This window comes from Podarcis melisellensis (genome assembly GCF_964234715.1).
Source record: "Podarcis melisellensis genome assembly, chromosome: 4".
Classification (NCBI taxonomy): domain Eukaryota; kingdom Metazoa; phylum Chordata; class Lepidosauria; order Squamata; family Lacertidae; genus Podarcis; species Podarcis melisellensis.
In genome coordinates, this window is record NC_138531.1 from 82,845,589 (window position 1) to 82,859,994 (window position 14,406).

General features: G+C 41.8%; 1 protein-coding gene across 1 annotated transcript; it reads right to left on the reverse strand.

The window, feature by feature from the left end:
• Window positions 1-487: 487 nt before the first annotated feature.
• On the reverse strand, window positions 488-14,406 carry ACAT1 (acetyl-CoA acetyltransferase 1). The gene is made up of 12 exons (XM_081909989.1): window positions 14,241-14,406; window positions 11,729-11,776; window positions 9,498-9,615; window positions 8,682-8,777; window positions 7,793-7,893; window positions 6,628-6,771; window positions 4,441-4,591; window positions 3,873-3,968; window positions 3,507-3,620; window positions 2,731-2,795; window positions 1,746-1,903; window positions 488-842 (listed from the first exon to the last, which is right to left on the reverse strand). Exons 1-12 carry the CDS (start codon window positions 14,274-14,276, stop codon window positions 722-724), a joined length of 1,248 nt encoding a protein of 415 aa, XP_081766115.1. The 5' UTR covers window positions 14,277-14,406; the 3' UTR covers window positions 488-721.

Below are 14,406 nucleotides of genomic sequence, written 5' to 3' on the forward strand. Positions count from 1 at the left end.
TCGCCCTGAAGCAATGTTCTTAACCCGAGGTACTATTTCTGGGTTAGCGGAGTCTGTAACGTGAAGCGTATGTAACCTGAGGTACCACTGTATCAGCTTTTGAATACAGCAATCCAGTCCTCACATGCCTTTAAGAGCCCTCTGTGAATTCATATTAGAGCTATGCTGGGAGAAACCACACCAGAGAGATAGCATACTATAGCAGGGGTAGGTAACTTTCAGCTGATGGGCATAGTTACCAGCTGCTAGGCTATATCCACCTGACAATATATATGGTAGGGGGCAGGTAAAGGAGGGGCTTGAACAAGGGCTGTGCAGGCCCTGTCTTATCCAAGCCAAAAGACACAAAAACTTCTTTCATGACTTGGAAGACTGCACGTTCCTTAGGGCACGGGGAAATAGTCTGAATGCCAAGGTAAGTGTGAGCAGGTATTTGTGACAGCTATTTTTTAAAAAAATTATAAAACATAATGAAACTTCCACAGTAGCCAGCCACTATACTTAGTCTTTATTGTCTTTGATTGAAGTTTAACCCACATTTTATAGTCCCTATGGTATAAAAAAACCACTTGCACTGGATATATAGTAAAAAAAAAAAAATTAGTTGTGTTTTTTTAAAAACAATGATAGACTGAGCTTGGGCAGGGGGGTCTGCGCTGCAATTCCATAAATAGTTGTAACAGCCATTTGACAGTTGAGCCTTAAGGCTTGCCATTAGAGTCTACAGTTTCTGGATTAGTATCGCAGATGCGCCTCCACCTCCATTACAGATTCCAGCAAGGCCATACTCTCCTTGCTTCAATGCATGAGCCATGTGAACAACAATTCTTGCTCCAGACATCCTAAAACAGAAAAAGCACCCTAGTTAAGTTTTGAGTTGTATAGATTGGCAAAAAGGTTAGCGCTTAACCTCATAAATCAGCTTTTCAGCCCGTGCCTTAGAATCAGTATAGTGCTAAATAATATCTAGCGGAAGCATAAGAGAGTAGTACTAGAGGTAAGTAGTTTGTGACAGACCTGTCTCATGCATGTGCTAATCTATGACAACCACGCACCACTGAGCATCCTGGAGGATGAGTTAGGATGAAACTATGCCAAGAGGGAAGGGAGGCAAGAGATGTGGCAAAAGAGGACGTGGGAATGGAATCAATAGGGAAGGAGTATCCAAAGTAAACTTTTCTATGGGTCTGTCTAATGCAGAACTGGCCAGCTTAGCAACAACTCTTCATTGTCTTAGGTCTTTCCCACCCGCCCTGTTCCCAAACTTGATGCACTGATCTGTGGTCCCAAGACTCAGAGACAACTTTTTCAGTTACCATGGTTGAGATTTTCCAAATCTATTGATTGTGTCTACTGCATCAATTGATTAAAACACTACCAAACACAATAAATGTTAAGGAGGGTGTTGATGGTTTGAAGTTGGATTTTTTTACATGACTAATACTTCCTCTGCACCATTACGTAATCTTATTTCCTAGTGGATTATGAAGCAGGGCACTTAGAATATTGCAAACTATTAATAATTTTAGTTTAAATAAGAGTAGGCATGTTTAAAAGTACCAAGAGCAAGCACTTAAAATGCACCATGTCAAGTAAATTTACACATCAGAACTAGGAATGCTTTCTGCCTTTTTACATTTAAATACTGTTACCAAAACTATAATAACTATTTGCCTTTGCTGTGGAGGGGAGGGTCAGATACAAATTTCTTCTTGTTGTGTAAACAAATGTATTACTTCACTTACCCAATTGGATGTCCCAGAGAGACTGCTCCTCCATGAATGTTCACCTTTTGCGGATCAACATCTAGCATTTTAATGTTGGCTAGGACAACAACACTGAATGCTTCATTAATTTCCCACATTTTAATATCTTCCTTTTTTAGACCTGTCTGATTAAGTATCTGGAAAAAGATAGAAACACACAGATAAAAGGTAACACTTATCACCAACAGGGTCTGAGGGTTCTTGCCCTTCTGTCTTAATTGTGATATAAAATGGGTCACTGGCACAATTGGGACTGTAGTTCAAGAGACATCCAACCATAAAGATAAACATTTCAACTGACTTGAAGCCACAAGTCATGTGAAAAAAAATTCTAACAATTACCACTGCCTACAGCAGTCAGGATTCAAGTAAACTTTCTCTAGAAAAAAATAAGCCCAGTCCCTGTATTACGAAATCCATGTGTACCAGTTTCTGATCAAATCTAAGGTCTGAGATACTTCAGAATTCAATATTAACAAACTAAATAGTTCAGTGTTTCACAATGCTAAAATACCAGCATTAACCTAAGAGTGAAATGTAGATTTCAAGCAATAAAGCAACTGGAGTAACACCTATTTAATTGTCTACTTAAATTACTTACAGTGCTGCTGAGAAATGTCAGCTAACATTTACGTTTTACTCAAATATATTTTGCTTTTCAGGTCCATTTTAAAAAACCACTTTGTTATCAGTAGGTAGTGAACACCAAAACGGAAAATAAAAGTACAAAGGCCAACAGAAATAAAAACCTAATGAGAAGATTCAGAGGCAAGTTGCATTATGATTTTGGCAGAAGTTTTCTAAGAAACCTTCCATGTTTGATTGCCACTAAGTCTTATTATCCAATATTCTGAATACTTCTGAAGTATAAGTATTACTGTTTGACGTACTGTGATAAATATGAGAGAGCCTGCTTTGAGGAAGATTTTAATTTGAAGGTAGGGGAATGCTATAAAATGATTACCTTAGGAACTGCATGTGCTGGTGCAATTGGAAAGTCAATAGGATCAACAGCAGCATCTGCAAAACCTGCAAAAGAGCAAATGTGAAGCAGAAAGGGAAAATTCATTATTAGTATACATAGCAGCATTTAGAGTACCTGCAATGGTTGCTTACAGCCTCTCTGGCAAAATTCTGGATATTATTGCTTTTAAAAGATGTAAGCATGGCAGTGTTAGAGGAACAGCTGTGACATCCCAAAGGCCCCTGAATTCTCTCGAGTTTGACAAATTGTCAAGCTATGACTGCACCATTCAGTTAAAAAGCAGTCCTTTCAACGTAACCCGCTGATAAAAGGCAAAGTAAAACAAAGAGCGGGTGGCGCTGTGGGTTAAACCACAGAGCCTAGGACTTGCTGATCAGGAGGTCGGCGGTTCGAATCCCCGCAACGGGGTGGGCTCCCACTCGGTCCCAACTCCTGCCCACATAGCAGTTTGAAAGCACGTCAAAGTGCAAGTAGATAAATAGGTACCATTCCGGCGGGAAGGTAAACAGCATTTCCGTGCGATGCTCTGGTTCGCCAGAAGCGGCTTAGTCATGCTGGCCACATGACCCAGAAGCTGTACGCCGGCTCCCTTGGCCAATAAAGTAAGATGAGCGCTGCAACCCCAGAGTCAGTCACGACTGGACCTAATGGTCAGGGGTCCCTTTACCTTACCTAAAACAAAGTCAGTCTAACCCATTATCTGTCAGGATCAAGCATTTCTCAACATTTCACTAGAAAGTCAATAAGATTCTTACCTACTATTTTAGCCAATGGTTTAGCATTCAGCCTTTTGGCTGCTTCTGAAGTCATCAGTACTAATGCAGCTGCTCCATCATTCAATGTACTGGCATTGGCAGCAGTTACTGTTCCTGAAAGAGCCAGCAATGTGAATATAGTGCATTCCTCAGTAACATCCTAAATTCCAGCCTACGTCAATCCATATTCAAAACACTGGCTACACAACATACAGCAACTCAAATTCAACAAGGCTGGCATTATATCAAAACACACATCCATATAAACCATTTCACCGAAGGAAATGCAGGTATGTTTAAATAAAAAATGCAATCTGGCCAGCTTTTACTACATTAAAAACCAGGCACCACTTTTTCCGAGCTTACCATTTTCTTTCTGAAAAACGGCCTTCAGTTTTGGAACTTTACTGAAATCAACACGCTTGTACTCCTCGTCTTCTTTAATCTCTGTGTCTGGTTTCCCTAAAATAAGACTTTATTTAGTTAAACAATTTCAGACTTCTTTGTGGCTAGACAGCTGGCACTCCCTAATTTCACAAGGAACAGCAGAACATGCAAAGGCTGCAGTTAAGCATGCTTCAAATCATTGTCTCATTTCTTGCTTCATCACTGCCCTAAGCCTCCTGTGAAAGGAAAGGCAGATAGGCTTCCCAGCAGGCCACAAAACTTTTTTTTTTTTGGGGGGGGGGGAGGGACACAGAAAGAAAACTCAAACCTCAGCTTGGAAGATCAAAAAACACAAAAAGCTTAATATGGGGATAGGGGTGTAAACAGAAATGGTCTCTATTTCAGGAAAAAGAAACAAAATATGTTCAGTCTTCATTTCATAGACAAGTTACGTTTGCCAGAATGCATACAACATTTTATACCATTTCTGTACATAGTTTATCATAAAACAGAAGGTGGGGAGGTATTATATATGAAATTATACTACCTTTCTGAGAAATAGTAACTGGGACAATTTCATTTGCAAAAACTCCCGACTCCCAACCTTCCTTGCTTTTGGTGTAAGATTTTATGGCATAGGCATCTTGATCTTCCCGTGATATAGTAAACTTCTTTGCGGTATTCTCTGCGCAATTACCCTGGGGAGGCAGACAGGAAATCACTGAAAGTCATTTTATAAACTGGACAGGTTTGTGTAGATCAGCTTTGCCATCGCCAAAATCCCCACTTTTGAGTTTAATGGACTCAAGTATGAATGAATAAATTTAAACCAACTGAAATGAAACTGCCCATTTCATTTGTGACTCTGTTAGACATTGGGAACAAACAAAAAAACCATGCAACTCACAAGCTTCTTGGTTTGTTTGCTGCCTGAAACAATCTGTGCTAGCTTTTCCAATGAAACAGCATGAAGCAAGGCCGCTTGTGGTTTCTGAGTGTTAAGCAAAGGTCATTGGATAACTAGGGATGGGGGAGAAATTTGATTCTATTCACATTTAAAGGTGAACCTACCATTGCGCTAAATGGAACTTACTTCCAAGTAGGGCTGCAGCCTAAGTGACATAACTGTTCAGGGCTGCAGCCTTAGGAAACTGATCAAATCATTTTGCATGTACATGTGGGGATTCCTGTTTCATCCTGTTTTCCCCGACTTCTCACTCTGAATGCAAATGAAACACCAGAGATGGACCGGATCATCTCTTAATTTACTAAGACTGCCAGCCTGAACACACCACAGTGCCAATCGCACTAAATTCAACAGCATTGCTGAAATCTTAGGCATAAGATTTTGGTATGTATTCACAAATTCTGAATCCCATTAGATTCAGTAGCGTCATCTCCAGACTATTGGTAGTTTACAAAAGGGTATTCAACTGCTTACCGGGAAGTTTAGGTTTGAACAACTGAAGTGGATTAAATCTGCTTAAATCTTTTTTTTAAAAAAGAAATAGACCTGAATGAATTTATCATTTCGGTCACAGACTAGTTCCAGTCCACATACAATATCAAGGAAGTCATAAAACATAGGGATACATTTGAATTTGCAATTAGGTATAACAGGGACAATACAGTTACAGCAACAGTTAAAATATATATAAATTAAAACTTAGTTACTAAAATATAACCTAAAATTATCATTTAAGGCCTTAATCATTGTGATAGCACAGTTTGTTCCCTACGTTTTACGGCAATCGCACAGAATTTGGCTACCCTTAATGTGATCTCAGGATTCCTGTCCTCTACCAGGGATTTTAGATTTTGAAGTTCGGATTCATTTGGAGATTTTTGCATAGCAGGGGTAATATATACCGAGCGTATTTCCCCGTAGAAATGGCAGTGTAACAAGGCATGAGATGGACTCAAGTAAGTTTGAAACAGGAATGTAGTCCTGATTTCCCAACAGTTCGCTACTCATGGCTCAGGGTTCCCATACCTTATATTCAGCAACTGAACTACGTAAGCAGACTTTTATATGTGTGTAATTTTTACCAGAAACAGTCACAGAATGTTTAAAGCTGTTAACACTAGTTGTTATCAAATACTAATTTGGGGATGGGGTGGGTGAACTTGGAAAAAAACCCTCTAGATTCCTCTCTGGGTCAAAGTTCTCGACCTTTCAGATGACCTTCACAAAATTGTAAACTCTGTCCAGAATCCTATGGTCTGTATGGACTAGATAAGCTTGTACAGTCAGCGTTTTATCCAGAATCTCCTAGCAACAGCTTCTAGCTGATCAAAAGCAGTTCACCTATTTGAGTTTTTTTAAGTTTCGCCCAAGGTGGTTGAGCAAAAATAAATTGGACATTTCGGAGCCATTTCTGAGAAAAAAATGGCTTGTTAACACTGTCAGCATGGGCTGCCATACGTCTGGATTTTCCAGGACATTTCACCAGAAAATTCTATGAACGAAACGCTAATATTGTGCAATTGCACACACAGAGTGTTTTCGGTTCCTTTCCTTTCTCAGATTAGGTGGAGACTATTATTTTTATTTTTTATTTTCCTGGACTGGCCATTGCATTGGTTGCGACGGGGGGTGGGGGGAGCTCCTAAACTCAACAAATGTAGGAAAGGATCTGAACATGCTATTTGCCAAAAGAACCTTTAAAAAAAACAACAGAACAACAAAAATAGGCTGCCACGAAACTTGCAAGACATTAAAAGCTGTATTTACCATGTGAATTTTGTTGTAAACATCTGTCAAGCCATCTTTTACAATCAAGTCTTCAAGCTTTACTCCTCCATAAGGCGTTGCTCCTCTGACCATTGTGTAGGGTACATTAGACATGCTCTCCATTCCACCAGCTACCATCACGTCCTGTTTCAACAAATTATATACAGCTTTTTCCAACTTACAAGGAGGATGAAAACAAAATACTGAAGGGTGCTAGGGAAGGCCTAGGATACAGCAGATTTCCCCCTCTGTCAACAGAATCTCCACTCTCCTAGAACGCCCTCTCCCCGAAAATAAGGGGGAAATATGCCAGCCCTGGAGTTGGCATACTGATTTTCCTGCCCACTATGACCTCTGCAAGAAAAATAAAAACCCTGAAAAAGGTTCCTTCATCTTTCACTTTCTCTCCCACACCTTTGAATTGCTTGGCTCAGATCTAAATGATGTTTTGGCAAAAGGTTGCAATGCAATTCGTCATACAATCAAAAGGGTACATACACAATAACAAACACTCGAATGGGAAACCTGTAGCCCTTCAAATATTGTTGGACTACAACTCCCATCATTCCTGACCACTGGCCATGCTGCCTGGGCTAATGGGAATTTTAGTCTGACATAATCTGGAGGGCCATGGAGTTTCCTTTCCTTTGAGGTTTTTTTTAATATATTGAAAAACAAGCAGTGTATACATTTTATTAAATAAATAAAATAATTTATAAAAATCCTCAGATAGTCACACAGCGTTATTAATTTTCCACCCACTGGTTATGCTAATCTTCATGTTGCATATCCTTTTGATGTCCCCCCCAAAATTGTGTAGATTTAATATAAAATGTTAATAGTTTGTATTGGGAGAGAATGGAAGAGTGCGCCTTTGGGGCTGAAGTCAAACTTTTGGAAAGTTACAGGAAATAACATAGACAAGTCAGATACTGAAGCCATACCAGCACAATAATCAAAGCAGTGTGGTTTGGTACAGTTGGCAAGAAATCTCTCTGACACACTTCCTTTTTAAAGGAAGAAGATCTTGCAAGAGCAGAAGCTCTCAGAGGCATACAAAAGGATTCCAGCAAATTTGCTCTTATAAACAGTTGCTTTTAGCCTATTTAAGAGATTATACATTTCCACGTATTTACAAGTCTTCTGAATATACTGACTCTCCTACCTGGCTCCCACATGCCAGACTCTGTGCTGCCAGCATAATAGATTTCATTCCAGAGGCACAAACTTTGTTGACAGTCGTGCAAGGAGTAGAAACTGGTAAACCTGAGCCAAGTTAAAATAAAAATAAACTTCAAAGAATTGTCAGCCAGCTGCATATATGGAATATATCAAGTTCCTTTAATCAATTAAAAAGGAACTCATGCCAAAGAATCCCACTGACTTCCTGATACCATGTGTTTTTCAGACCAGTAGTGTCCCCTCATACTAGTCTCAGTTCTATAAAGATGAAAGACCATTCCTGACATCTCCGGTAGTTCCTTCCATTCATAACATTTTATCTTTGGGATTCAACCCTTTGACTTCACCACATCAGAAAACTAGCAGCGTGTTATTAGGCAACATATTACCTCCCCACCACCATATATGCTAAGGACACTAGGCTGAAGTGAAAGTACAGAAGGAGAAAAAGAAGAAAAGGTAACTCAAAAAATGTTCCAGTTCTGATTATGGCAGTTTGAAGAAAACAGAAGGCCGATTCAGATTAAAATTCAAACTCAGATTAATTTGTTGAGTATTATGTGAATCGTACTTCTCAGTTATTTACCTGTTTTATAATTTAGCGGTGAATCTTACTCATTGAGGGTTGTATCCAATGTCATCTCTCTGCTAGTGAAAAAGGCTTCACCTTCTCCCCCACTGTAGCTCCCTGCACACCCTCAGAATCTACTCTAGAGGTCTGGGAGACCCACTGGACCTGATTCAGGGGGCTCTGAAGGAGCTGCGGGTGTGGGGAGAAGAAGTCCCACTGCATGAAAGGAAATCTACTCATGCCTTGTTGGATTTACGACTTGTGCCCTAAGAAGTCATGAGCCATAAAACGGTTTTGGTACCTGCACCAAGGGTTGCTTGTCTTGCAGGAGCTTGTCCTTGTCCAGCCTGAATAACATTGCCCATGTAGACTTCTTTCACTTCTTGTGCAGGGATACCTAATGGCAAAAATCAGAGAAGGCATTTTCCAAGCATAAAGTGATAATATGCTCACAGAAGGAGAGAGAAAAGAAACATCTGGGTAAGAAGAATGAAATAGACGCTGAAGCTGCCACTTAGCTTTTGTTTATGGACAAAACTGAGGAGCAAAGTTAAGTCCTTAAAAAGCTCATCTAGATTGCAGCTCTCCCTGCTTTTAGCTCAGAACCTCTACGCAAAATCACTTGTGAAGTGGTGCAGAGCAGGTACTTTTTTGCAAGCTTAGCACAATGTTTGCTGTACAAATTTGATCACCATTGCTTTAGTCCCTGGGTTACTCACTTGAATGCAAATGGCCAAAACTGAAAATGGGACAGGTTTGCAATAAATCATCCTTGAACCATGTCAGAACTGAGAATAAACCAGGGGAGAGCGTAGCAGAGCAATGACAATGGAGGACTAAGAATTGCTCAAAAGCAGACCGAGTGTGACATGCTTTAAAAAGGATGGCGTACTTTACAGATACACCTTGGGCACATGCATAATTGATTTCTTTAAAGAACAGCATGAATACTTACTGGCTAACTTGTCCTGGCATAATAGCAAAGTGACAAGGGGTGATTACAACAAACACTAGCTGCTATTTAACCTGGATCAGAAGAGATCGTGAATATTTTCCAAACAATCCATCACCATCCCACCCTGTTCCACAAAGCCTTCTGAAGAGAGTCCAGACTTACCTGCTCTTTCAATTGCGCCTTTAATTGCAATGGAACCAAGTTTAGTGGCTGGCTGTGATGAAAGGGATCCTTGGAAAGAGCCAATGGGTGTCCGGACAGCACTTACAATTACTACTTCCTAACAAACAAAACCATTGCAACGATTATGATAGTTACCCACAGTAAGGTATATTCTCAAGACTTAAGTTCTGTTTTAATTAGGAAGATTAGACTTAGCCGTTATCAAAGTAAGTGTATGCTCCAGAAACATCTGGTTATTCCTGTATGATGGGTTGTGTAGTGGTCAGAGTATCAGACTAGGACCTGGGAGACCAGGGTTCTAGTCCCCTTAACCATACCATGAAACTTGATGGGTGAACTTGGGCCACAGTCTCTCAGCCTAACCTACTCCACAGGGTTATTGCAAGGATGAAACTGACGGAGAACCACCTTGAACTCCTTGGAGTAAAAATAAATGTAAAAATAAATATATAAGTTAATTGGTATGTCTCTTTACTCAAAGATAATATGTGCTATATCTTAGCAAGAAGGCTGTGCAACTGCTGATAATTAAAGGAAATAAGACATACAGATGGGAGAACTTCCTACTTATTCTTTTTTTGCCAGGGAGTGAGTAGGTGGATCAGACAGCATGATAATAGAAATAATATTATCTAGTGCTGGAAAACATTGAGAGAGGGGGAAGCTACATTGCAGGTTCTGTAACAACCCATGTAGGCCAAATTATAGGCAGTCTACTTAGACAATTTCAAAAGAGAACACAAGTTATTTGCAGCAGTGAGACAACAAAATTCTATGGCATCCTAGAATCTAATAATAATAATAATAATAATAATAATAATAATAATAATAATAATAATTTATTATTTATACCCCGCCCATCTGGCTGGGCCTGCCCAGCCACTCTGGGCGGCTTCCATAAAAACCAAAAATACAGTAAAATCACACGTTAAAAACTTCCCTGAACAGGGCTGCCTTAAGATGTCTTCTGAATGTCAGGTAGTTGTTTATCGCTTTGACATCTGCTGGAAGGGCGTTCCACAGGGTGGGCGCCACTACCGAGAAGGCCCTCTGCCTGGTTCCCTGTAGCTTTGCTTCTCGCAATGAGGGAACCGCCAGAAGGCCCTCGGCGCTGGACCTCAGCGTCCAGGCAGAATGATGGGGGTGGAGACGCTCCTTCAGGTATACTGGACCGAGGCCGTTTAGGGCTTTAAAGGTCAGCACCAACACTTTGAATTGTGCTCGGAAACATACTGGGAGCCAATGGCACACACTTTGACAACAACAACTTTTTGGATAGGAACCCACTTTATCAGATGCATGCAGCAAGGTAACCTTTTCAAGTATGTACATAGATAGACATGTATCATTCTTAGGGCCAGACTAGGTAGGATGCTGAATGCAGTGGCGTAGCGTGGGTTGTCAGCACCCGGGGCAAGGCAAGTAATTTGCGCCCTCTAACCCATGGATTTGCGCCCCCTAACCCCAATCCCCAGATGTTGCGCCCGGTGCGGCCGGCCCCCCCTGCACCCCCCCCGCTACGCCACTGGCTGAATGCACTGCTTTTTAATTCCTAATCGAAGTGTGGAATGGTAGAGTGTTTTGTCAGGCTGTGGTGTGCAGCAAATCCAATTTAACCCTTAGCCTCTAGGCCAGAGCTTTCCAAACTATATGTAGAGACATGTTAGTGTGTCGGCTGCAGTGTGTAGGTGTGTCGCGCGAATGCTGGGAAGGGGTTAGTTTAACCTCTGGTTTGCTAGTAAAACTGAATTACTGTGTTGTGAAATGATACATGTCTAAAAAGTGTGTCACCAACATGAAGTTCAGAAAGCTCTGCCCTAGGCTGTGGTCCCAGTGAAAATTCTCCTCCCTTGGCCACTATCAGCCCCACCAGGAGAGCTTACATTGGTACCAATAGTTCTTCCTAAAACGAAAATGCATCTATGTGGGCAAGGCATCTTTTGTCAGGACCACAGCAGATGAGGAACGAGTTAGAAAACCCTGCACACCATAGTCCTGGCAAAAATCCCCCCACCCCTAATATGTTTCATTTGCAATTTAAAACCCAAGGAACATCAGGAAGTGATATGTTTGGCATCACACCCACTCTGGCCCTTAATCCATTTAATATATCTCAACTCGCTGTTTGAAAGAACATGGTCTTGTAGAGCTGGGCAAAGTATGGTATTGCCATCGCAAATACCTGAAGTCCTGTTACAATTGGTACTTACATTTAAGCCACGTTGTGATGAGTAGCCTCTGCTTGCATAAGTTAACATCTGAAAAAGAGTTTATTTTTCAGTAAGTGCAAAAACATCTGGTTTACGGATTCAAAAATATTGTGTTTTTCCATTTAACATATTTTAAACAAGCTACTTAAATACACTTGTTTGTTTTTCTTAATACTCTGAAGCTTTAGAATTATTCTTATTCTTAGCAGCAGCATTTGCTACTCTTTGAAATACGGTACTTCCAGAAGTGAATAGGCAGAAAAGGGCAACAACAACTGTCATAACTTTGTGAAGAATTTTCAAGCAATATACCTTTACAAAAATCCTGATGCTTAAAATAACTGTCAGTTAAACAATATTGCAATATTGTACAATCCTATTGCAAAACAAGTCAGGGATGCTGAGCTATGTTATTTGGTAATTTACCCTTTTGATCCTATAACCTTTAGCCCACTTAGGTTAACAAACTCTGACAGACACACTGAGCAGTTTTTAATCTCTGTTTTAGCCTCTCTATTTAGATAACTTTTGCCACAGTAAGCAGTCACACATAAAGATGAGGATTCAGGTTTATTCTTTTTAGCAGCTTTCAGGCGAGCTCCAGAGGAGTGCTGTTTTAAAAGAGGCCATTACTCCTTGATACAAACATAACTTATGAATGATATTAGATGCATAAACACCATGAAACAACCACCACAGTAGCAGATTTTGAGCATCATTGAGGGCAGCAGAATGGAGGGAAGATTTTATCCAAAAAAGGTAAACTCCACCAGGAGGTTCTCCTGTAGATGACCCTTTACACAGGAGATCTTCTGATGGACCATACCTCCTCATGTTCATTTGCAGAAAGAGGAAAGCAGATCTGCTGATTGGCTTTTTTGTTTCAAGCAACAAAGAATATTGGGCTGTCTCTGCTCCAGAGAGCTCCTTTACCTTTAAGAGGGGAACCACAGAGCAAGAATTAGGCCCTGCCTACAGATACAGTAGCATGTAAATTGCAGGTCTAGCTTCAGATTATTGGGGGTGCTGGGCAGGCTGTCTTCCGTGGGCCTCCCATCTCCAGCACCTGTGGCCACTTGAGTCCCCAGACATTAGCTTCTGCCTTCCACAAGGGAACTTGCAGAGTCTGCTCTTGCAAGGACTGGAGTTGTTGTTGTTTAGTCATGTCCGATAAGACATCTTAAGGCAGCCCTGTTCAGGGAAGTTTTTAACGTGTGATATTTTATTGTATTTTTGGTTTTATGGAAGCCGCCCAGAGTGGCTGGGGAGGCCCAGCCAGATGGGCGGGGTATAAATAATAAATTATTATTATTATTATTATTATTATTATTATTATTATTATTATTATTATTATTATTGTGACCCCATGGACCAGAGCACGCCAGGCACTCCTGTCTTCCACTGCCTCCCGCAGTTTGGTCAAACTCATGCTGGTAGCTTAGAGAACACTATCCAACCATCTCGTCCTCTGTCGTCCCCTTCTCCTTGTGTCCTCAAGCTTTCCCAACATTGGGGTCTTTTCCAGGGAGTCTTCTCTTCTCATGAGGTGGCCAAAGTATTGGAGCCTCAGCTTCAGGATCTCAGCTTCAGGACTGGAGTGGGCCCTGGCAAATGTCCATGACCCTAGGTGCCAGTACCACCACAGAATAAAACCCTATTTTTTATTTAAAATGCAACAGTTAACAACATTAAAGGTTTAAAGCAGGCAGTCATGGGGGAAGTGGACAAGAAGTGATGTGACCTTGCAGCAACTTGATCCCCACTACACTCTCTGTGTGTTAGAATTCAAAGGTAGCAAGAATTTGGGAATACAGTGGTACCTTGGGTTAAGTCTTTAATTCGTTCCAGAGGTCTGTTCTTAACCTGAAACTGTTCTTAACCTGAAGCTCCACTTTAGCTAATGGGGCCTCCTGCTGCCGCCGCACTGCCGGAGCATGATTTCTGTTCTCATCCTGAAGCAAAGTTCTTAACCTGAAGCACTACTTCTGGGTTAGCGGAGTCTGTAACCTGAAGCGTATATAGCCCGAGGTACCACTGTATACCACTTAAGTATAGGAGAAGACAATCACCTTTGGAACATTATGCACAGAGAGACATCCTTAAAAAACATTTTTTTAATAAAAAAAAGGGCAGCAAAACTCGAGGGAGGCCACAACAATAAGAGCAGCGTTTCTCAGGAAGGATTTATTAGGAGAGAGAAAATACAGGAGAGCGCTCGAACACGGGTCTCCTTGGCTCGCTCCATGCCAGCAAGACTCTGCCACCTCAGGTGGGCTCGTCCTGGCGCATGCGCGCAGGCCCGGCCTAAGAGGCACGCGGCGCTGACGCAGGGAAGGACGAAGAGAGGCGGGGCTCGCCGCTTAGCCCGCTGTGCCTCAGGGGGGCTCAGCCGTCCCTGAGGGGAAGCGCGGAGGACAAAGGAAGGCGGCCGGGTAGTCCGTTAGGGGAAAGCGGGACCTCCATAACCAAACCCGCCCCCCCCCGGGCCTGGCCTAGTTTTTTCCCTCCTCACCCGAAGCGTCCTCGGCACCTGCCGCCCGCCCAACATCTTCGCTCTTGCGCCGGCCTCCGCAGCACCAGCAGTCGCCCTCAGAACCCCTTCAGCTGCCTCGGCAACGGACCTCAGAGGCAGCGCGAGAGCCGCCGCCGTCACCTTCAGAAGGGCACGCCCACCCCTT